The sequence below is a fragment of the Chanodichthys erythropterus genome, chromosome 5 (assembly GCF_024489055.1).
Source record: "Chanodichthys erythropterus isolate Z2021 chromosome 5, ASM2448905v1, whole genome shotgun sequence".
NCBI lineage: Eukaryota > Metazoa > Chordata > Actinopteri > Cypriniformes > Xenocyprididae > Chanodichthys > Chanodichthys erythropterus.
This window is the reverse complement of record NC_090225.1, coordinates 29,969,211-29,994,528: the sequence shown is the minus strand read 5'-3', so window position 1 is coordinate 29,994,528 and position 25,318 is coordinate 29,969,211. Positions and strand designations below refer to the sequence as shown.

The window sequence follows — 25,318 nt, the reverse complement described above, 5'->3', positions numbered from 1 at the left end:
CGAAACTGCATGTCAACTAATATTCATTAGAGTATTAGTAGAATGTAGTTGACTGTTAGGTTAGGGTCAAGTGTTAGGGTTCGGTTTAGAATAAGTTGACATGTAGTTGCTTACAGTAAGTAGAATATCTGTTGGGGAGCATTTAGCAAATATTAAGCAGACAGTCTGCTAATACTCTGATGACTGTTCGTTGACATGTACTGTAGTTGCAAAGTTGCTTAAAGGTAGTGGAATGTCTAAAGTGGATCATCAGAATAAAGTGTTACCGAATTAACTGACGGACTTGACCAATAAGCACGCAGAGTTCATGAATTTGTTTCAGCGTTCTTCTCTCATGCTTTGTATTTACCTTAGCTGGTGTTTTTGTGAAAACCACAGTTTGAATTCCACTTGATGTACTGCTGGTGGTGGTGGTGAACATCACTGTTCTGTCCAGACCATTTAGAGTAACTGCCATTTGAGGCTTTTCATCCATAGTCTGGATCCGCCATAGATCCCACTCCTCCATAACCACAGAGCCTTTGTACTTCAGCGTGGCCACAAAAACATAGGATGGTGGAAGTCCGCCTGGAAATAACATCCTACGGACATTGATGAAGACGCTGTTTCAAATCTAACAGAGTATACTTGCAGGGAAGGAGAATATTGATACCATAAATACCTTTACCTAGTGCTCTCACTCAGGTCAACTCGGGACGTCACCTGGTAGGCTTTGCTGCCGTAAAATGATCCTTGTGTCTTTTTGGCTTTTTTAGCCAAGTTGAGATAGAGGAGAATGTCAAATCCTTTCTCATCCCGAGAATTTATTGGAATCTTTGCTGGACATACAGTCTCTATGGTACATTAAATATAGAAAACAAGGTAAAATACCACACAACAACAAATAATGCATTAATCAGAATTAAGCTAACTAAGCAATACCCTATCATTCCTCTGCCTAGAATTAACTTTAATATTAATATCAAAACAATATGTGCACAGTGAGAAAAAATGACTGAAAGGGGTTAAATATTTATGGAATGTAGTGGCTTGGAGACTAGTCTAAAAAAAAAAAAAAAAAAAAATGTAGGAAGACATTGGAGTGGAACACTGGACATTGTGCAAATATGCAGTCCAACTAAGAATGTCCCTGCCATTGCAAATACCAGACAAAAGATGACCTCTTCTATCATAAAGTGTCTTAATCATTAACTTTTCCAGTGTCCGGAAAGACGTTCTATCATGAGCTTCAGGAGTCTTCGCAAACTGTTATAGAGGCCAGTTTTTCCAACCTAATGCACTCCAGTTTTTATTTTCGTTTTTTAACAAGTCTGTCTGAAGTTGATGCTGAGTAATCAATTGTAAGTGACTTGGGAAATATACTTCATCCCCATATCAAGGCTTGCGGATGATCAAGTGGCATTTGATCACTTCTTTTCCACCATTGTTGCACTTAATATTGTGCTACTTTTCAGTAAACTATACTGCAAATCCAACTCATACCTTGCAGTAATTAAATAATTTTGGTTGGAGGGAACTATACAAACTTGACATTTGCTTCTGCCAAAATTAGATTAACAGTGTATAAACATGTTAGAATTACTGGTCTTTTGCAGAATGTTCAAACAATCAGACTGGCTTGTTTGTAAGCTTGTTAGAAATTGATGTCACAATCTCTGAAACATTCTCTGCAATGCATGATCCTGATTTTACACTTTTGGACAATTTACAGCCACCTTGGTGAACTCAGAACACCTGGATGTTGTAGGACATAAATCAAACTGTAATCTGTGTATTGAGGCGTGAGGCACCAAATTATGCATGCAGCTCAAATGTGGAGATTCCTGTCTCCACTGGTACATGACATGGTAAAGCAACATAGTCTTGCTCCCCTGAGGAAGCTCGTGGCCATAAAACTGTATAATTTCACTGTGACAAAAAAAAAAAAATACACAAATGAATTTGAAAATGTAGCCGCTGAGAGATGAAAGCCTGGAGACATAGAGGAACATGGAGGCTTACCTTCGCACAGCTTCTGCCTAATAACTTCACGGATCTTTGCGATAGCTTTATAGTCTTCCACAGAAAAAACATAGGTTGAGGATGGTTTGTTGGCAATGGCCCTGAGCTCTGCCTCCTCTGTCTCAGACCCGACGCCAATTGCGAAGAGAATTATCCCCTTTTTCCTCGAAGCTTCTGCAGCTGCCAGCACTTCATCTTGTGACTTCCCGTCCGTCAGGACCACAGCAATTTTTGCAATGCCATTCGGACCTCGCTCAGACAGGGCAAAAAGTTTGTCGTTGGCGAACTTGATAGCCTTCCCTGTATTTGTGTTCCCACCCATGTACTCTATGGACTCCATGGCCTTGATGAGGTCATTGCTTGAGAAATGTTTTCCCAGGGGTATATGTAAGAAGGGGTCGTCACTATATTGCACCACCCCAACTTGGGTGAATTTCTGACCAATGTTGAAGCTCATGGTGATATTCACCAGCCACCGTTTGACAATCTCGAAGTTAATGTCATCCACACTCCATGATCCATCGAGTATGAATACTAAATCACTTGGCGCTGTCCTACAACCTGAAATTAAGGAACGAAGACAAGATTTTGCACAGCATGAGTTGACCATTTGACCCGCTCACACTACAAGGCACATTTTGGACACTTTACTCCAAAGTTCTGTCTTTATTGTTTCTATGTTTGTGGTAATGGTTTGCTATCACATTATTGACAGTCTGCCCTGTGCTCCCAATTGGATGACCGAATTGCTGTAAAGAAGTTGCAGAAATTGTTGCATTTGCTCTGTATTAAGACAGCCACAATGAACACTGCATCATTAGGTCATGTTATCTGAGTCAATAGTCTTCATGCAACATACACTAATGAAGATGAGAGAAGCACGCTTACTTAATCTCATGTCCTCATCTTGTGCTGTGCAAAACAAGTGAAGGAGCATGAAGTAAAGACACCAAAACACAAAATGCATGGATCTCATTTTGCAACCCATGTTCCTGAAGTACCAAGCTCCAGTTTAGCACCTGAAGAGAAATGAAGATAAGACATGCATTTCTTAGAAGTCTTCACATGAATGCCATTGGATTTGCAGATGTTTAGTTTTATATGTTAAATGAAAAACATGCTTTTTGTAATCAATGTAAACATCTCAACCAAAACAGTTGAGCTGCAGTATTTTTGCATTTGTTTCACACAGGATACAATGCAGTTAATTCGATCCATGCTAACAAAGATGGTTGTGCATTTCTAGGCATGGGTATGAAAACCACAGAATGGAAATGATGGTAGTGTGTAACCTGTTTGTGTAACTGGAATGAGAAACAGGCATATTATGCAATACATAATCATTTGAACATCTAAATTCAATTAATGACTTCACTGAAATTGTGGAAAATTCAAAAAGCAAAAATCAAGCTTATGGTGAGACACAATGGATTTTGGAGCAAATGTGAAGTTTTTGGAGCTTATATGAGAAGCCTATAAAAGCACTTTTATTCACTCTTCTGCTAAAACTTGTTTATTACTTGAGTTGTAAAGTTCTCGTCATTTTTATGTTTTACAGTTTTGGGAGTTGTGTTGTCATGGAAACAAAGTTGTAAAAATGCATATAACTTTACACAGAAAAGGTTAGTAACCACTGATCTGTATAAATGACTGGATTGCTCATGACGTCATAAAAACTGAAGCCACCGTGATGCCATATTCTTATGCCCTAGTATTCCTTCAATCTATTTAATTAATAGGAAATCATCTGATTTAAATGAAAAAAACATTACCCAATGAGTCAGCTTTTTAGATCTGAAGACTCCCTGTACAGTCTTAAAATGCAAACATTTAAATAGTTATTTTTGTCAATTGAGTCAAAAATTTCCCATGCTTATTAACAGTTACGTTCATCTTCATTAGCAAATATCAGGTCAGCTGACGGACAAGACACCTAAGGATTAATGTCACAGTGATTCTTCTGAAATCTAAATACAGTATAGTAGTATAAGTTAAAGGATTAGTTCACTTTGAAATGAAAATTAGTCCAAGCTTTACTCACCCTCAAGCTATCCTAGGTATATATGACTTTCTTCTTTCTGATGAACATCATCTCAGAAATATTAATACATACCCTGACGCATCCGAGCCTTATAATGGTAGTGATAGGGATCAATGAGTATGAGCTGAAGAAATTGCACTTTATTGAAATTTACACTTTATTTGTAACATCAATACAGAAGGCGGTCTGGCGAAAGCTGCATATTTTACTTCATAACTTGTTTAAATATGTATTTTTTTTATTTTTATTTTTTTTACACAAACGCATAGCTTTGCTTCAGAAGGCCTTTATTAACCCTCTGGAGTCTGAGGCTGATTTGGGGCCTGGAGAAGTTTTGACATGCCCTGACATTTGTGCTTTTTTCAGTTGTTCATAAACATATTAACGACACAAGTGTCATTACACTGTATTCAGCACAAATTAGGCTACCATAATATGTGAGGAACATGTATGCACATGTTTGTGTTTTTGAAGGAATACTGGTTATGCGTGGTTATTGACAAAAAAAAAAAAAAAAAAAACTTTAAGTCACTGAAATAAGTCAAAAATATATATTAAATCTGTGTTTACAAGACTTCTGGGTATTGGAGGTTGTAGGCTAGAGTTTTTGCTTCAGAATTATGTAAAAATTATAATGCCTACTTGTTCATACAAAACAATATATTGATTTAGTTTTTGTAAAACACTTTTTGTCAAGAAACACAGTATATGTGGAGGCGTGAATCATCATGAATAATGGGTCATTTACACCTGAGAAGACAAAAGAATCGCATAAAGAACCTCTAATGGTGCTGCATAATAATGAGGCCTCTCAGTCAGGTAGGCTGTGAAAAAAACCTCTGTAATCATGTGTCAGCTCAATTTAAAATAATGGTATTCTATTATATTCTTTAAAATATAATGTATTTCTGTGATGCAAAGAGTCTAAATATGGGTTTTTAGTTTAAAAGCATTCACACATTCTCATATGTTTATGTAAATTTTCTATACAGAGGAGTTATATTTATTCTATATTCATTGTTATCACTATGAGCGTTGGTGTTTTCAATTCATACTTGCAGTCGGAGGGCGCTCTGTACACCTTTAGTCCACAAATTATTCTAAAGAAGAAGAGGACATTTCAGGAATGGTGTTTTCAATTCATACTTGCAGCCGGAGGGCGCTGTCTGTGCACATTTAGTCCACAAATTATTCTGAAGAAGAAGAGGACATATCAGGAACTAACGGCATGTCTTCCAGAGGTCTCTAACCATGGCTTTTACATACAGATAAACACTTTTCAAGACAATAAATACACGATTGAGACGATGTATGCATGTATTGCCTCTGAATTTGCCTCTGAATAGCGCTGGCTCCGTGGGCGTGTCCACATTAGCGGATAATGAGCTGAAACACAGACTTCTGACATGTGTCTCTTTTCATACAGATTACATAAACACAGAATTTTTGTTTTCAATATGACTTACATGATTTAAAGCCTGACAATGTGTCTTTAGACATAAGTCTAATATTTTTGTGATTAGTATTCACTAAGTTATCATTTTCTGAGAACTATCAGATTAAACTTTGTTCAGAGGGAGAGGACAGATCAAACATCATTTTAGTTTTCTTTATTTTGCAAAAAGCACAACATTTTGTTTTTACTCTGAGTGTATACAAATAAAAGAAGATATTCTATAGTTTCAATTGATATATTACTTATGTCTCTATGACAACAAATTGAGTATTTTAAGTCTGTTTTGCTGCAATGTGAAAAAAAACCTGAAAACGCGCCGGCGCGTTTTCAGACCTCAGGGAGTTAACCCCCCGGAGCCGTGTGGAGCACATATTTATGATGGATGGATGTGGATGGAGACACTTTCTTCAGCTCAAACTCATTGATCCCTATCAATGCCATTCTAAAGCTCGGATGCGTCAGGATAGTTATTAATATTTCTGTGATTATGTTCATCAGAGAGAAGAAAGTCTTATACACCTAGGATGGCTTGAGGGTGAGTAAAGCTTGTGTTAATTTTCGTTTCAAAATGAACTAATCCTTTAATGTACATACATGCTATTCATGTGCGACTGATACTCTGCAAATTGGGATTTTTAGGTCAATGTTTTGGCTATAAGACAATGATGCCCTCTGTCAGTAGGAAATCCTAAGATGGCTGCTATGAGCTTAACTTGTATTGAACACTGAATAGTCCTGTTGAATGAATTTATTATTATTATCATCATCATCATCATCATCGTAGCATAACAATCTCACTAAGTAGAATCATGTCATATTTCGAAATAGTTCTTCATCTAACTCTGGCTCCTGTTGGAAACTATGTGCTGTTTCCAGCAAGAGAAAGAACTGCAGACATTATAAAAAAACACCGTAATAAATGAAGACCAGATATGCTCCCTTTGGAGGGGGTGGGGGTGGGGGTGTTTTTGGCCTACTGATTGCTGCGGTCAAAGATTCCCAATGCAAGTTACCATCCTCACCAGCTGAGAGATCATGAGAATGACTGGAACATGAGTGAAACTTTTATACATCCTTCAACCTTGACTAGTTATATGACTGGGGTTTTCCAGTATTTGACCTGGAGGTGTATCATAAGACAGCCATGGTAGAACTAGCCCTCACTCCAGTGCTTTGCAGAGCCCAGCACAAGGGGAGTTATGTGGAATGCTCCATTATTTTCACGAGCATGTCTGCATGCTAAGCACTCAAACCCACACCCCACACACACACACTATTCCTTGGAACTGGACATCTTTCTGCCAGGGAAATTATAGTTCTGGACAATGACCAAGCTCATGTTCATGTGACAAAGCCAAAGCAACTTTAGACCAAAAAAGACAGCACTGAACAAATTTGAATTGACTATTTGGTAATGCACCATTACTCTCGTGGAATTAATGACTACAGGTCTTGCACAAAAACTGGAAAGACATGTGTGTCTGCCAGTCTCAACCTCTAGCCATATGGCTTTTCTCTGCACCATGACCTTCTCATTGACCTTGGAAGTTATTGGGGACCTCCAGACAGTTTATGGTTCCCCAGGTCAAGATGAAGGAGACTTTGGAACAGTAATGTAGCTGGAATGCAACATGTTTAAACATTCTCCACTACCAAAAGGTATTGCTCCCTTAAATTTAGCCGAATATATCCTCCGCATGTACCTTCCAAAACATGACATTTAAATCTCAGTGGAATTTTAGCACAAGTAATTTGTAGTGATACTTGTTTAAGATTTATTTCACGTTGATGGGTTTTGTCCAACTGGATGTGGGAGGCAGGAAACTCTTGTTGAACAGCTGATTCCTCCCTGTCCTCCAGATGAGGCGTTAACCTCTCCGTATCCTAGGTGGGAACGGTGCCAAATATGTATGCTTTATTTAGTCGGTTTCCCAGGAAAGGCATGTTTCATGTAGCTCTAATTTCGCTCCACATCTGCAGTTACTCTTGATTTATTGTGCATGGCTTGTCTTGGATCAGTTATCTTCATGTTTTCTAACTGGCAGCCATTGTCTTAGTAAAGCCTTTCTGCCTGTTTTCCATTGCACAGCTATAAATGTGCTATTGTAATCCAGTGGTTTTCAATACCAAAATCAACAACTGCTGTAAGGCATGTACAATTAGTTTGCCAACATGAGGGGAAAATAAATGGGGGGCCAAGTTCCTCAGGCACCAGTGGAATAGCCAAAACATTATATCAGAGAGACCACTGAAACTATTTCACATAATCAAGACCGTAAAGGCAACAGTCTACCGAGGACAGAGCTGTTACGAGGGAGTTTCCACCAAGTTACGTACATGATCAACATGCATGTCTTACTCACAAACAATTTGTTGGAGAATCCCCCTTTTGAGCCCTTCCAGCTCTTCTTTGCAGCCTTTTTTACTCACTGCTTTTACCCAAACAAGGAAACACAACTCTTATGAGTTAAAGAAGGCTACATTGTTCCTTCAGTTGGACCGAATAACTTGTTCACATTTACTCATGAACTGGGTGCCGGACAAAGCCCTGTTAAATAATTCCATTCATTCCTCACCTGTGACAGTGGCACAAGTGAGGAACTGATAACCATTTAGAATAAATTCACCATGCACGATCAAAGATTTGCAAAGCTGTCAGAATGGACAAAGCATGGGAGGTTATGTGCATGTGCAGTTTTCTCTTGCATCTTTTTACATGTCTTAAAAAGGAAACGCATCAACTCAACCCTCCAAATGAAAATGAATTCAGTTTCTAAGAAGCACTGGATGAATTTCAAACAAGCCTTTATTTTTTATTTTTTTTTTACAGTTGACCCAATCTGTTGGGGTAGACTTAAGATAATGAAATGTGAAACAGTATCTTTTACATGCTGGTTGCAGCCAGAGAAAAAAAATTGCAAATACCACAATAGTAAAGAGAATCAATGCATCGTAACAGTTAAAGAGAGAAAAGACAAAGAGTTTACCAGAGTTTGATGTGCACGGAGCTGGAGTCTTATTGAATAAAATCCCCCTTACTCACTCTGTCTGGTGTCCCATTGTCAGGGTTGTGCAAAGCGCAGAGTTGGAGGAGGTGGGTTTGAGGAGGCTGCAGAGTTGCAGATGTGAGCCTGCCCTCTCCATTCACCTTCCAACTCTCTCTCTCTCTCCCTCTTGGTTACTGAGGTTGAAATAAGACGCAGATAAGGAGAACTTCACTAAATAGAAGAGAAAAGGAGTCAGCCCCCTTTTTGTTCAAGCAAAAGGAAAATTATAGTAATTCAAATATTTTTCCAAGTATTGGATTGTGTATGACAGCTGAGAGGATAAATATTGTGTGTGTGGGGTGGGGTTGAGGGGGGTATGGTTAGGAATGAGCCAGAAGATTAGATAAGGGAACATGCTTTCACAATCTCTGAGTCTAATTTGTGAGGTGGAAGGTTTTTGCTTGTTTGTAGCTTTGTACAGTGTTATTTATTTAATTGTTTTTAATTTTCAGTAAATCTGCAGCTTGAAGTGCTTCTAAATCAGTCCATTTAGAATATTGTGAAACATTTTATGTTAGGACACATCATGTCCATTCTAAGAGCATTTAGACATCAGAAGCAGTTTTATGCAAAGCATGGTTGAAGAAATGACAATTTATCCTCTCCAAAATGTCAGATTTATTTAAGTAGATATATTTTTGGAAAAAAGAAATGTCTACTATTAACTTACTCATGGATTTGAAAGCTGAACATTTGCATGTTATGGTTTTGGCACTAAAAGAAACCTATGTGCTGTTCACGAAAATTGGCTTATTGTGATTTTTCCAGAACATCTTTATGTTCTTCTCTGCTATATTGAGCACAAAGTTTTCTTGGCCTAATCTTTTAAATACTCTCCTAAATTGGATCATTTCAACCATGTTATTCATATTTTATGTGGAACAATGCAAGACTGTAAATCAAACGTAGTCACTCATTTTAGTTTCAGAATCAGAAATATTTGGAGCCTCATGTACATCATAAACAAAAAAGAGCTTTTTTTGCATGTACAAGAACATTCAGTTATGTGATTGTGACCAATCCTTAATAAATTCCATGTAGTGTCAGCATTATAGAAATACAATCTAATGAATGCAATGCATACTGACCTTATATAGTTACATCATATAGTTCTTGAGTAGTTCACCCAAATGAAAATGTTATGTGAAACCCTTTAATCCGTGGAATAGTGTATACTTTAACATACAGGTGCTGGTCATATAATTAGAATATCATCAAAAAGTTGATTTATTTCACAAATTCCATTCAAAAAGTGAAACTTGTATATTATATTCATTCATTACACACAAACTGATATATTTCAAATGTTTATTTCTTTTAATTTTGATGATTATAACTGACAACTAAGGAAAATCCCAAATTCAGTATCTCAGAAAATTAGAATATTACTTAAGACAAATACAAAGAAAGGATTTTTAGAAATCTTGGCCAACTGAAAAGTATGAACATGAAAAGTATGAGCATGTACAGCACTCAATACTTAGTTGGGGCTCCTTTTGCCTGAATTACTGCAGCAATGCGGCGTGGCATGGAGTCGATCAGTCTGTGGCACTGCTCAGGTGCTATGAGAGCCCAGGTTGCTCTGATAGTGGCCTTCAGCTCTTCTGCATTGTTGGGTCTGGCATATCTCATCTTCCTCTTCACAATACCCCATAGATTTTCTATGGGGTTAAGGTCAGGCGAGTTTGCTGGCCAATTAAGAACAGGGATACCATGGTCCTTAAACCAGGTACTGGTAGCTTTGGCACTGTGGGCAGGTGTCAAGTCCTGTTGGAAAGTGAAATCTGCATCTCCATAAAGTTGGTCAGCAGCAGGAAGCATGAAGTGCTCTAAAACTTCCTGGTATACGGCTGCGTTGACCTTGGACCTCAGAAAACAGTGGACCAGCTCCAGCAGATGACATGGCACCCCAAACCATCACTGACTGTGGAAACTTTACACTGGACCGCAAGCAATGTGGATTGTGTGCCTCTCATCTCTTCCTCCAGACTCTGGGACCCTTATTTCCAAAGCAAATGCAAAATTTACTTTCATCAGAGAACATAACTTTGGACCACTCAGCAGCAGTCCAGTCCTTTTTGTCTTTAGACGCTTCTGACGCTGTCTGTTGTTCAAGAGTGGCTTGACACAAGGAATGCGACAGCTGAAACCCATGTCTTGCATACGTCTGTGCGTAGTGGTTCTTGAAGCACTGACTCCAGATGCAGTCCACTCTTTGTGAATCTCCCCCACATTTTTGAATGGGTTTTGTTTCACAATCCTCTCCAGGGTGCGGTTAACCCATCTTTTCCTTCCCTTCACCTCTCTATTAATGTGCTTGGACACAGAGCTCTGTGAACAGCCAGCCTCTTTTGCAATGACCTTTTGTGTCTTGCCCTCCTTGTGCAAGGTGTCAATGGACGTCTTTTGGACAACTGTCAAGTCAGCAGTCTTCCCATGATTGTGTAGCCTACAGAACTAGACTGAGAGACCATTTAAAGGCCTTTGCAGGTGTTTTGAGTTAATTAGCTGATTAGAGTGTGGCACCAGATGTCTTCAATACTGAACCTTTTCACAATATTCTAATTTTCTGAGATACTGAATTTGGGATTTTCCTTAGTTGTTATAATCATCAAAATTAAAAGAAATAAACATTTGAAATTGCAGCCAGACTGTGTGAGTGAGTTACTTTGAAAACTTGACCAGTCTGATTCACGATAGTTCGATTCAGTTCCTCAAACAAAGCTGGACTACTTTTATGGGTCTTTTTTTTTTTTTCATTTTTAGAGTTTTACAGAGGTCGTCAGAGGTCGACATGATCTGTGACTGTAAGGAAAAGTATAGTGTGCATAAAGATTCTTCTTATTATTATTCATTCATTTATTTGCACAGAAGAAAGGATTGGGTGAGTGAATCATGCCTATTGTTGTGTGAACGATTCCTTTTCAATTCGGTAGGTAGGTCATGAATGAACAAGCTCTGTTCTTCTCCCACCCACAGAGATACAGAGTTTCCAACATCTGAATTTCTAAGAAATATACGCCCACATACTCTTGGACTCATTCTTGTCACTGTCAGCATGTTCTTCAAACCCACCTAAGCTTTGCAGGAAGCAAATTAAACACGTCTCCTTAATCAACACCCTCCAAGTAATCAAACTCTCAAGTGAAGATAATTTGATCTGGACTTGGACTAGGTACTTAACTTCAGCCAATTTTTTGGGAAACACAGTGCAGACTAAGCCCACCTGCTGATAATCACCTGCCAGACCAGCTCCTAGCTTGACAAATGCTACATCTGGGAATCCTGTGGCCATAATTGATGTGTTAACAATTGGAAGACTGGGAGAATCCTGCTGTAAGTAATGGGTATCCTCCCACAGGGCTTCTTGTAATTGAAAGGTACAGCTGGACTCTTAATACTTCATATTCAGTTGGGTTTGGAAAATGGCAACAAAGGCACGACCATGAAGTGAGGACCATGTTTGTTCCCTGAGTGGGAAAAAACAGCAGTGAGGTGTCATTGCAAGAATGATGAATTGCAGTGTGGTTATGTAGTTTGGAATGCTCAAGCCAACTATTATCAAATGAGGAAATTGCAGAAAACACCGAGAAGCTCACTAGAAACACGGAACGTTTCAAAAGTATGCCACGTCATTCATAATAAAGATTTTCTAAAGAAATGTTTTACTGTATGGAATGAAAAAAAGGCTGTCTACCAAGTAAAATAGACCTTCTTGCTGTGGATTGCCTATATAAACGTGTAGCGTGGTTTCCTTCCTTTATGAAAAATTGTGTGCACCTATTAAAATTTTGTTAGCCTTATAATCTAAGGTCGTTTCTGCTTAATAGTATGAGAAAGACATTTCATACCCTTAAAGCAAAGACATAATACAGTCTGCTGTTTTCACGTCTTTGTTTTAGTTGAACTACTTTGAACTCTGGCTAAATAAATGATCCATCTTTGTTTTGGCAGGGTTCGTCAGTAACGCTGTAATGGTTTATAATTCCATGCAATAAACGGCAATTAATGTGATCACTTCTGCGGTGTGCCTGGGAGAGTATAGCAGCAACAAGTGATTATGCTGACAGAGAGACGGAGGGACAGAGGCAATAAGAATTTCCATGGAAGCAGTTGGTGAGATGTTTTGAGAGGGAACACGTCTAGCCATGTGAGTGTGCACAGTCTCATTCACAGATAGAAGGCAACGGAACACTACTGAAAGACAACCTTAGACTCCGTCACGTAGTCTGGGAAACGGCTGTTGCGCAAAGCTTTATTCTAGGAAAATGTTTGTCATTCTAGTCGTTTTCAGTGTATTTTTGCTTCACGGTTATGTCATTACAAATTTTAGTGCCAGACTGGGTAACGCTGTGTTGATACAACCATCACATTTTTACAGCAGTCAAAGGTCATTATTCGGAAGCTTGGAGAGTCATGGCTTCATATTAATGTTATAAGACAGTTTTCTTAATCCACCCCATAAATATGACACGTAACCACATTTATGCATAGTTTGCAACAATGAAACCGAAAAGTTTTACATAGAGATGCACTGGTCAATCTGAACCGGCCGTTTTTGTTCCAAACACATGATCGGCAACCAGCTTTTAGTTTTGTTTTGGCTGATCTCTATTCCGGACTCGCACGCAAACTGCATTGCAATCATTTCAAAATGTAATTTATAATTTGTGCTACAGTATCAATTAATTGCCCCTGCACAGAAGCAGACACATCAAACTCACTGTTCACAATGCTCGAAGTATAGGAAAAAAATATATAAATAATGAATTGGGGGTGGGGGTTTATATGAATGCATCTCTGACTGTCTTCAGAAAAGATTTGATGGCATTTTTATTTTTCTCTTACCTCCATATAAAGTGATGTTTATAAGTGCAGCACTGCTTTGTGTACAGTGGTAACCACAGAAACTGCTGCTGTTCCATAAGCGCCACCTACTGTCAGAGTGAATTTGCATTTTCATTCAGACTGTCGGTGTTTAGTTCTGCAATTAGTTTTTTTGCAAAATCTTCATTGTAACCCTTGTTGATGAGCAAAGGTTCATTGTAACCCTTGTTGATTGAGGTACAAATAGCGAAGTCACATAGCTTCTCGGTTGATTTATCGATTAAGTAGTAGTGCGGTAGTGTTGGCACTTGCTACAATGTTTTCTGTATCCTGGCACCATTTAAGGAATTAAATCATGTGTCCTGTATTTTCTGTCACTTGTTTAGGATCAGAACTAATGATGTCTGATTGGTGGATCAAACACAGGTTCCTTTGGGTTACAAGTTTTTATTTTATATATGTAAATATTTGATTATCATTTCAGAGGTCCTATACTTGAGGATGGAAAAACACTTGTCACATGAGGCAGATACTAAATGCTGAGTTAATAGGCCTTTGATCCAGGTATGGAGTGGGGTGACTCAAGGTTCCTGGAATCGCTCAGCTCCCGCTCCAGTTCGTATTTTCAGATTCACACTACTTGCTCAAATGAGAAAAGCCGCTCATGTTCACTCCATAGCAAATATGATTCTCATTTACAAGTTCACTGTAACATCCTTTAAATATTTTTATTTATTTATTTTTATTATTATTATTTATTTTTTTTAATATTACAAAAGTCTAGGCACAAGATACTGATTGAAAAAGTACATAAACAGTACTTGGAGAAACAGTCTTATGCTTTATTTAAACTCTAACATTAGCCTGTTGACGTGTTTTGCACGTGATGAAACTGTATAAGAGTGATCTTGGAGTGAGAGAAAACACAGACGCTCTTAAAAAAAAAAAAAAAAAAACTTGCCTGGCTTCTGCTCCACACCACTCATGTCCTCTGGCCTCTGTGCTTTTTGTGTTGCGATTGGACTGCTTTTGATGTTTAAAGATGTTATGGAAATGGCATAAAGATGTTAAAGTCAGGGAGTGTCTCTTATTAAACCCACTTATTTAATTTCTTATTCTTAAGGCCTGTTCACACCAAGGACAATAACAATAAAGATGTAGTTCTAAAAATTGTTCTAAATATAAAAGAATAGCAGGTTTCAGAATTCATCCTGCTTTAAAGAGCTTGAGCATTTAAAGCGGCAGATGACAAAACTGCAGCACGTGCTTCTAATAAACATAATGATATCCTCCGCTGGTGTGGACGCTAATATAGTTCCCTTTCAGTCGGTCACGTTCGACGTACGTCAGTAGTGACCGACGAATTGGGATATCGCTAGAGAGCCCCTATCAGCTTCGAGAGAACTAAAACAAGCCAATGGAATTGGCGTGCGATATTTGCATAATGCGCACCTCCCCTAACAGGTGGATATAAAAAGGGGGGCAGATGCAATCGCACTCTGTCTTTCGCTTCGGAGCCTACCTGGTGTCCTGCGGCTGTTAGAACTTCAAGCCTCTGAAGAAGTTTCGGCGCTTGTGTTGGTGTGACGACGCCTGCAGCGAGGTCGCGAGTTGGAGTGAGCCGTGTGGAAACATCTACTGTTTTCCCAGCGTTCCGCTGTAATTCCACTGGTTGGTCTGCGATTTGGTCTGGTTCCTCCTGTGTTTTTCTAAACACGTCGTGACGCTCCCTGTGTGTCTCGACACAAAAGAGCTGAAGTTTCCCCTTCTAAAAGAGCTTCACAGACAGACACTGCGTCTTTTTCAAGATGTCATTCTGTCTGTGCGTTTCTGGAGGCGGTCGTTTCCTATCCTCTCTGACGGCCACGATCATTTTCTCTCATGTCTGCTTAGCGTGCTGAGACTGTGTTTGTGGGTGGTCATATTTTCTTATGGAAATGTGTCCACGTCGGCGCGTTGTTTGCTCGCCTTTCTCGTAAGGGCTTCAGCGCTCAGCACGCCGTGTGCCGTCGAATTGCCGGCTGACAGCGCGCGTTGCCACGGCAACCCTGCGCGCTGTCTGGCGCTCTAGAAGCACGATCGAGACTCGGCTGCCTTTAATGAGGTGGAGTCCCCTCACTTATTCCCCGATCTAGTTATTTTTCTGAATCAGAAAAGTGCTACTTTGGTTAATAAGCCTGGGTGACCAGAGGATCACAGTGGGGCAATACCCGCCGAGTCATTCTCCGTGGGCCCCCCACTCCTCTAGTGCATCGCAAACATGTTGTGACTATGTTCGTGGGTGGATCATGTTTAGGAACAACATGGCCACGTCAGTGCCCAGGGTGCCGTGTGTCGTCCAGTTGGGCGGCCACGTTCACTGTCCAACATGGCTGGTAGCTTCTGCATGTGTTGCTGGTCCTCCTTAAAATAAATATGGAGGACCTAACATCTTAGTCAGGGCTCCAGCAGAGGATCAGATGTCGACTGCTACATTGGAGAGAGTATTGTTGGGCTCTGAACATGAAGATGAGGCTGAGCGTCCCACGGTTGTGGCGTGCTCATGCCGAATCGGATTCAGACTTGGCAACCATGCTTTCCCGGGTCCCTGGGGGTGTCGTGCGACGCGTACTCGCCTTGCCCCGCCCCCTGGCTTAGCCCGGATGTGCATGAAAAAACTTGGCAGTTTGTGGCCTTTTTTGCCGTTAATATGGAACGCCAAGAGGGTCATAATCTGCACTACAAGTTTTTTCTCTCTCACTACCCCCTAGGGTGGGGTGGCAGTGCTACGGGCACACCACCTCTGCCCTGCATGAGTCTTGGCCCCTGGCAAGTCTGCGGTAGGTCAAAGCACTCATTGCATGTGGGTAGTTCTGAGTCGGGGTTGAGCTACGCAGGATGCAAATCATAGCGCAGGCCCCTGGCCAGACATTGTCCACCATGGTGGTCCAGAAACACCCCTGGCGAGTCTTGCTGGGATGTGCCGTCGTCAAAGTGTGCTTTCTCGATGCGCTCATCTCACAAACTGGCCTTGAACCCAGCCCGCTCAACCCGCACTCACCTGACTAGCGGGAGACGGTCCTGGAGATATGGCGACCTGGAGCTGACGTAAACGGTTCTTTCGGGGGACGATGCTCGCATCGCTCCCTCCCCCGGAGGAGGGCCGGGTGGAGAATTGGTCTGTTCCGCCGCTGGCTCTCCGGAGTCCAGCGGTACCCACTAAGAACTGTTTTCCGATCCTCTACGTCCCAAGAGTGTGGCTGGCGGTGTGCAGCGCCCCGCGTTGCTACTCCCAGCCCCCTCTCACCTCGCAAGCAGGTGTCAGTGTGTTGGTGCAGGCCGCGCCCCGTGTGCCGTCTCCCATACGCACTGCTACCTCGCAGAGTCTGATCACACTCTGGGCCGCTACCATGCCGCCCGAGTCGGGTCCCCGTACTCTGGTTCGCTGCCCCACCCCTGGTACGTCTGTGGTGCGTTTGGTTCTGCTGGCTCGGTGTCTGGAGGCCTGGTTAGTGCCCCCAGCCCGTTCCGCTGGCTCATTCGTACTATCAGACTCGGCTATGCGATTCAGTTCGCCCGGTGTCCTCCGGCGTCCAGGGGTGTCCACTTCACTTGGGTGTCGTTGGACATTGCACCTGTTCTCTGAGTGGAGATTGCTGTCCTCCTGGCGAGGGATACAATCGAGCCGGTCCCTCCAGCCGATTTGAAGTCAGGTTCAGCCCTACTTCATTGTACCCTAAAGGGCGGTGGGCTATGGCCAATCCTGGATCTGCGCGTCTTGAACCGGTACCTTCAGGCTGCCGTTTAAGGTGCTCATGAAGAAGCGCATTTTCGAGTGCGTCCGTCCCGGGGTTTGGTTTGCAGCATTCGACCTGAAGGATGCATACTTTCATGTCTCGATTCTGCGCTCGGGTCGAACATGTCAGTACAAACTCCTACCCTTCGGGCTGGCCCTGTCGCTCCACGCCTTACATGGTTGCGGAGGTGGCCATTGTTCCCCTCAAGGAACAGGGCGTTCGCATTCTCGACTGCCTCGACGACTGGTTGTTCCTGGCCAGCTCGCGAAGCAGTTGTGCGTACACAGGGAGATGGTTTAGCTCACCTCAGCCTGTTGGGTCTTTGGGTCAGCTGGGACAAGAGCAAACTCGCCCCCGGGCAGAGGATCTCTTTTCTCAGTCTCGAGCTAGACTCGGTCGCCCGGATTGTGCGCCTCTCTGAGGAGCGCGTCCAGTCGGTGTTGAACTGGCTGAGTTCGCTCAAGCGCAGGACGGCGGCCCCACTGAAAGACTTCAGAGGCTCCTGGGGCATGTGGCATCTGCAGCCGCGTTCACGCCGCTCAGGTTGCTCCATATGAGGCCGCTTCAACACCGGCTCCGCGACTGGGTCCCGAGATGGCCGTGGCAGCGCAGCACGCTCAGTGTCCTCGTGACACGGAGCTGCCGCCCTACCCTCATCCGGTGGTCGGACCCTTTGTTCCTGCGGGCAGGAGTGCCCCTTGGACGCTGTGGTCCACACAGATGCCTCTACCACCGGATGGGGGGCCATGTACAACGGGCATGCGGTTTCGGGTCTTGGACGGGGCCTCGACTGCATTGGCATATCAATTGCCTCGAGTTGCTAGCAGTATGTCTTGCACTGGGCCGCTTCAAGGAGCTGCTGTCAGACAAGCACGTACTGGTCCGCTCGGACAAGCACTGCGGCCGTTGCGTACATCAACCATCAGGCTGGTCTACGCTCCTGTCGCATATCGCAACTCGCCTGCCATCTCTTGCTTGGAGTCAGAAGCATCTGAGGTCGCTTCAGGCCACTCATGTCCCAGGTGTGCTTAACCGTGCAGCCTACGAGCTCTTACGGCAGCCTCCACTTGCGGTCAAGTGGCGGCTCCATCCCCAGGTGGTCCAGCTGATCTGGCACTACTTCGGCGAGGCCCAGGTAGTCCTGTTGCCTCCCCAGGAACTGCCCTCGGCCAGTGGTTTTCCCTGACCGGCGAGTCGCTTGGCACGGATGCCCTGGCACTCAGCTGGCCCCGGGGCCTACGCAATATGCGTTTTCCCCCAGTGAGCCTTCTCGCACAGCTCCTGTGCTAGGTCAGGAAGGATGAGGAGCAGGTCTTGTTAGTGGCTCCATATTAGTCACTCGGACCCGGGTTTCGGACCTAATGCTCCTCACGACAGCCCCTCCTTGGCCGATTCCTCTGAGGAAGGACCTCCTGACTCAGAGATGGGGCTTCCTATGGCTTCCGCGTCCCTACCTGTGGAACCTCCACGTGTGGTCCCTGGACGGGATGCGGAGGTTCTGGGTGATCTCCCGCAGGCAGTCGTAGACACCATCACTTCCGCTAGAGCTCCTTCACGAGGAGCCTCTATGCGTTGAAGTGGAACCTATTCGTTGAATGGTGCTCCTCTCGCAAGACGAGAGGACCCCTGATCATGCTCGGTCAGATCTGTGTTTTCCTTCCTGCAAGAGGGCTTGGAGCGAAGGCGGTCTCCCTCCACCCTCAAGGTGTATGTTGCCGCTTCGCTGCACATCTCCATGCAGTTGATGGCAAGCCCTGGGGAAACACGGTCTGATCATCAGGTTCCTGAGGGGGGCGAGGGGACTGAATCCTCCTCGCCCACCCTCCTTACCCTCTAGGGATCTCACCTTAGTTCTTAGCTAACTTCGGCGTCATCCCTTGAGCCTTTGCAATTAGTCGAGTTAAAAGTACTGTCTCTTAGACCGTCCTCCTGGTTGCATTGGCCTCATGTTAAGAGGGTAGGGGACCTGCACGCATGGGGACCTGCACGCATTTTCGGTCGACGAATCGTGCCTGGAATTTGGGCCTGGGGATTCTCACGTCTTCCTGAGACCCCGGCCTGGATATGTGCCCAAGGTTCCTACCACTCCCTTCAGAGATCAGGTAGTGAACCTGCAAGCGCTGCTTTCGGAGGAGGCAGACCCAGCCCTAGCTTCGCTCTGTCCAGTTCGCGCCCTGCGTGTTTACGTGGATAGAACTTGAAGCTTAGGACCTCAGATCAGCTCTTTGTCTGTTACGGAGACCAGCAGAAGGGAAAGGCTGTCTCCAAGCAGAGGATGGCCCACTGGTTAGTGGATGCCATCGCCCTGGCTTATGTTCCCAGGGCGTGCCTTACCCGTTCGGGTTGAGAGCCCACTCCACCTGAGGAGTGGCCTCCTCCTGGGCGCTGGCTCATGGCGCCTCGCTGACAGATTGTAGAGCTGTGGGCTGGGCGACACCCAACACGTTTGCTAAGGTTTTTAGCTTACGTGTAAGCTGGTTCTTCCCGTGTACTCGCTTCCACCAGCCGGTAGACGCGTTGAACCTGTGCTAGTGTCGGCTTGCAATGCCACTCCCGCCCCCTGGGCCGGATATGTGCATCTGTTGACTCCAGTCGTGTTCCCCGTTCGGTGAACCCTGTCGAGTTCCTCCACCTCCACCTTCGGCTCGGGCATTGCGGAGTGTCTGATGCCAGACCAACATCCATCTTCGATGTTGTCTGTTGGTTGGGTTCCATATGTTGCAATCCCTCTACGTGAGTGATTCCATATGTGTATTGTCCACGGTTACTCCCTACGGTGTCTTTCCCTTAGCAGAGCTTCTGCTTTCTCCTGTCAGATGAGTCTCCCCCTACTCAGGTGGAGCCATCCCAGGGACTCATATGCGTTCTGCACTGCGGGCCAGTCCATATGTTTTCCATGTAAATTCCTTCCCCTCTGGGTAGGTAGTGGTTTCCGCAGCGTTCCTTACGGGTTCGCTTCCCCAGTGTAGTCTAGTTTACTTAGTGGGTATATCGGAACAGCAGTAGACTTCCCGGCGTAAGCTCGCCCCCTTCTCCGTCCCCTTGGTGCGACGGGCGGCTAGAGCCTGCGCTGGGCACTGGAAGGGGTTTCGTAACTGTGGCGTTTTAGTTGGGATCCCAATTCGTCGGTCACTACTGACGTACGTCGAACGTGACCGACTGAAAGGGAACGTCTCGGTTACGTATGTAACCCTCGTTCCCTGAAGGAGGGAACGGAGACGTACGTCCCGTCGCCACAGTTTCTGTACCCTCGCTGCAGTGCGGACACCGGTTGTCTCCTCAGCGAAAAACAGAGTGCGATTGCATCTGCCCCCCTTTTTATATCCACCTGTTAGGGGAGGTGCGCATTATGCAAATATCGCACGCCAATTCCATTGGCTTGTTTTAGTTCTCTCGAAGCTGATAGGGGCTCTCTAGCGATATCCCAATTCGTCGGTCACTACTGACGTACGTCTCCGTTCCCTCCTTCAGGGAACGAGGGTTACATACGTAACCAAGACGTTATTGTTATAGTTATTGTTCTTGGTGTGAATGGGCCTTTAAGTAAAAAAAAAAAAAAAAAAAATGCTAGTAGGTCAATTTAGGTAAATATGGTTGTTTGTATTGATACTCTATACTGGCACACATACTATTTACTTTCTGAGGTGTACAGTATATCAAAATAGCATTGTATTACTTTGTGATACCGTGACTAGGGCTCCAGACTGCGCCTAATACGGTCGCATTTGCGACTAAAAATATTAATTTGCGAGTGATATTTTTGCTGAGGTCGCCATTGGCAACCATACAAATTCACACATTATGACTGTAAAATGTGCAGTTATTTGCGTGTTCTGTGACCAGTAGTCTATCACATCATTTGCTGTGTTGACATAATTTAATGGAGATGCTGCGTGTGAAAGTTTCACTGGGTTAGAGCGCCAAAATATGAACTGGTAGGGAAAAATATCACACACCAAACAGACGCCAAATAACTATCGCCAATGAAAGCCAACTATGCTGTCTCCTCGCGTCGGTGCAAAAAACTGCATTTGAACACACCGTTCTGCTTCTGCGTAAAGGAGACAACTGCCTGTTTCTTCATATAAATTCGCAGAATGCAGATACACACACAATGCAGTGCGTGCTTACCATTTTGAATATCAATCATGCTGATCATTTTCATTATTTTACTCCGCTCATGCTCATCAGATAAATTTAAGGGCATAAAAGTCCACCTTAAATAGTATAACAAGAGTATTAATGATCATTTTAAGGTTCCATCTATGCTCCAGTACTTGTGATGTCTACAGATAATTGTAACACGGTTAGTAGTTGTGGGAAGAAGGAGGCGGGAACCGGCGAACGTTCAACAAAACTTTAATTCAAAATAAACAAAGAACAAAACGAAAGTAATGCCGGCAGACCCTCGCGGACGTCTGCCGGCCACACAAACATAATAAAACATAAAATAAAGTCCAGGCCTGGTCCTCTCTCGTCTTTCACTGATGTCGCTCCTCCTTTTATGCCTCCGGAGCTCCTCCGTGAGAGACTCGAGGCCGGCACGCCTCGCAGGTGATGCTCGTTTTCACTCGCGTCACCGGCCTCGCGCCGTTCCCTCACGGCTCTCGCCCGCCCTGCTCGTCACATACCCCCAACGCCCCTCGCAGGCCGGGGGGTACTCCCGCGACTGCGCTTACTCCCCCCCGGGGCCTGTCTCGGCGGCCGCAGCACCTGGGGGTAAGGACAGACGAGACGAGAGAAAGGAGACGGAAGCAAGGGGAGCGACAGGACGAGAGAGGGGAGAGAGGAAAAAGAAAGAAAAAAAAATTCTTGGTCCGGTTCCCCGACACACTGCCGCTCGGTCCTCAGCCTGCCAAGAGGCTCTTCTTCGCGGTGCCATGCGGTGGCACTGGACGCTCGGTGGACGGCCCGATCCTCGACCGCCTCCTGGCGGCCGGCGATGGCTCCTCCGACTGAGGGCAGCCGGCAGCGAGTCCCCCGTTCCCTGCTCCTCCCCTTTATGGCGGACGGCAGCAGGCTCCGGCCCACGGCGAACGGCGGCGACTCCTCCGCTCCCTCTTGGACGGCAGCCATCCCACCTCGTCCCAGGGGCACGGCCTCGAGCTCTCCGTCCCACCTTTCACTAGGCTCCAGCACCACCGCCTCGGGCAGCCTCTTGCGGTCTTCCCACTCCCGCGCTGCCCGAACTCCGCAGCACCGCGATCCCCCTCAGCAGCGAGGGCTCTCCGACAGCATGTCCCTCCTTCCTCCCGGGTTTCGGCACCAATGTAACACGGTTAGTAGATATGGGAAGAAGGAGGCGGGAACCGGCGAACATTGAACGTAACTTTTAATGTAAAATAAACAAAGAACAAAACGAAAGTAATGCCGGCAGACCCTCGCGGACGTCTGCCGGCCACACAAACATAACAAAACATAAAATAAAGTCCAGGCCTGGTCCTCTCTCGTCTTTCATTGTAGTCGCTCCTCCTTTTATGCCTCCGGAGCTCCTCCGTGAGAGACTCGAGGCCGGCACGCCTCGCAGGTGACGCTCATTATCACTCGCGTCACCGGCCTCGCGCCGTTCCCTCACGGCTCTCGCCCGCCCTGCTCGTCACATACCCCCAACGCCCCTCGCAGGCCGGGGGGTACCTCCGAGACTGCGCTTTACTCCCCCCCGGGGCCTGTCTCGGCGGCCGCAGCACCTGGGGGTAAGGACAGACGAGACGAGAGAAAGGAGACGGAAGCAAGGGGAGCGACAGGACGAGAGAGGGGAGAGAGGAAAAAGAAAGAAAAAAAAAAATGCTGGGTCCGGCTCCCAGACACACTGCCGCTCGGTCCTCAGCCTGCCAAGAGGCTCTTCTTCGCGGTGCCATGCGGTGGCACTGGACGCTCGGTGGACGGCCCGATCCTCGACCGCCTCCTGGCGGCCGGCGATGGCTCCTCCGACTGAGGGCAGCCGGCAGCGAGTCCCCCGTCCCCTGCTCCTCCCCTTCATGGCGGACGGCAGCAGGCTCCGGCCCAGGGCAGACGGCGGCGACTCCTCCGCTCCCTCCAGGTCCAGGACGGCAGCCACCCCACCTCGTCCCAGGAGCACGGCATCCGGGTCTCCGTCCCACCTTTCACAAGGCTCCAGCACCACCGCCTCGGGCAGCCTTTCGCGGTCTTCACTTCCGCGCTGCCCGAACTCCGCAGCACCGCGATCCCCCTCAGCAGCGAGGGCTCTCCGACAGCATGTCCCTCCTTCCTCCCGGGTTTCGGCACCAATGTAACACAGTTCGTAAATGTGGGAAGAAGGAGGCGGGAACCGGCGAACATTCAACGTAACTTTAATTCAAAAATAAACAAAGAACAAAACGAAAGTAATGCCGGCAGACCCTCGCGGACGTCTGCCGGCCACACAAACATAATAAAACATAAAATAAAATCCAGGCCTGGTCCTCTCTCGTCCTTCACTGTAGTCGCTCCTCCTTTTATGCCTCCGGAGCTCCTCCGTGAGAGACTCGAGGCCGGCACGCCTCGCAGGTGACGCTCATTATCACTCGCGTCACCGGCCTCGCGCCGTTCCCTCACGGCTCTCGCCCGCCCTGCTCGTCACAGTAATATTCAACTAAAATATATTATTTGACCAACAATGTCTTATCAATTAATTAATGATGTTCTGACTTTCTTGGTTTTCTTCCTATTTAATAAATCCAGGCAATTGGTTAATGAAACATTGATTAAAATTAAGACACAATTTATTCAGATTTATACAATTTAAAGAAAGGCTTACTACAAAACAAAACTTAATGAAGTGGTGAAAATCACGTCTGACCATCTGCATGTCTCCCGACATACTGCACATCTTATTAGCCTATATTAGTCATTCTGTTCACTTTTTGTAATCAACATAAATGAAATTTAAAAACTAATATTAGGCTAATATTAGTCTAATATTTAAACATAAATATAAAACTAAATAGGCTGCGTGTTCTTTGTCCCTCTGGCCGACGATCGTGCCGGCGCGTTCTGATGGATTTTTCCTCATGACAGCTGAAACAACTTAAAATAGGCCTACAGGTTTTTGACGATACAGATTAGTGCAAGACATCATCACAAACTACAAATGGTCTCATTTTATTTGTGTATGCTCGCAATAAAAACAAAACCTTCTGCTTTTGTCAAAATAAATAAATAAATAAATTATAAAAAAAACAGAATGCGCTTTCATCTCTCTTTGAATCTTTCTGAAATGTCTAAAAATGAACTGAAACTCAGCGAATAATTATCACACAAACACGAAACATAGCCTGCGTCTAAAGAAAGCATGACATGTCTACTTTTAAATAAAACAATTCACATTTAAAACAAATATTCTATAATTATATTAAAGTTTCAACAAGCTGCGTTTGGACGAGTGCGTTTATATCCTCTTACCTGAAATGTTACCTCTTACCTGAAAAACAATGTCTAAAGAAATCAGAATAGAAGTTTTGCACAACTCACCAGAACTAAGCAATGTTGAGGTGTGTTGGGGTATGTTCTTTCTGTAGCTTTCTCAGGTTGTTATTCTTTGAATAATTTATTATACAAAAAAAATGGGTCACAAACGATGACAAAAACTGTTCCATAACATCGAAAAAACAAGTACGTTATAGAAATAAGTATTATTTTATGTTATTATTGTTAAGAGAAATAGTGACATTCATTTCTCAGAAAAATCAGAGATGATAAGATGAAAATGCTGAAACTGTAAAGGGGAGATATATAAACACAACAGGATGAATAAAAGTAAGCGATTTCAAAAAAAAAATACATTCTTTGTTGTTTGGCTCTTAAAAAATTATTTGGTGCCTGTTTTTCCCCCATATAGGAGCCAATGGCTCCTTAAGTTTTTTTTTTTTTTTTTTTTTTTGTCTGGAGACCTGATGACTGTACCATGTTTTTGACACAATATAATATATAATATATATATTTATTTATAATAGGCTACATTTTGCTATAATGTTACACTTAACATGCTTCTTAGTAAATGTGTTACTCTGCAGTATGTTGACAAGTTTTAAAGACAGTCACGACTAAGTGTAAATAGCCACAAATATCTTTTTTAAGCATAAGTGCATGTATGCATGTTTAAATGGGTCATAAATGGCTTTTTTATATATATTGCTTTCTGAGATGCACTTATAGTGTTAGTGGTATTCAT

General features: G+C 44.2%; 1 protein-coding gene across 1 annotated transcript in view; it reads right to left on the bottom strand.

Annotated features, from left to right (window-relative positions):
- Nucleotides 1–8,507, bottom strand: part of col21a1 (collagen, type XXI, alpha 1) — an 86,730-nt gene extending 78,223 nt beyond the window's left edge. The window contains exons 1-5 of the mRNA XM_067386863.1: nt 8,486–8,507; nt 2,890–3,020; nt 2,002–2,562; nt 668–833; nt 350–581 (exon numbers count right to left, since the gene is read on the bottom strand). Coding sequence (XP_067242964.1) covers nt 350–581; nt 668–833; nt 2,002–2,562; nt 2,890–2,989 — 1,059 coding nt within the window. The 5' untranslated portion in view covers nt 2,990–3,020; nt 8,486–8,507. The remainder of the gene's footprint in view (nt 1–349; nt 582–667; nt 834–2,001; nt 2,563–2,889; nt 3,021–8,485) is intronic.
- Between the last annotated feature and the right edge of the window lie 16,811 nt (nt 8,508–25,318).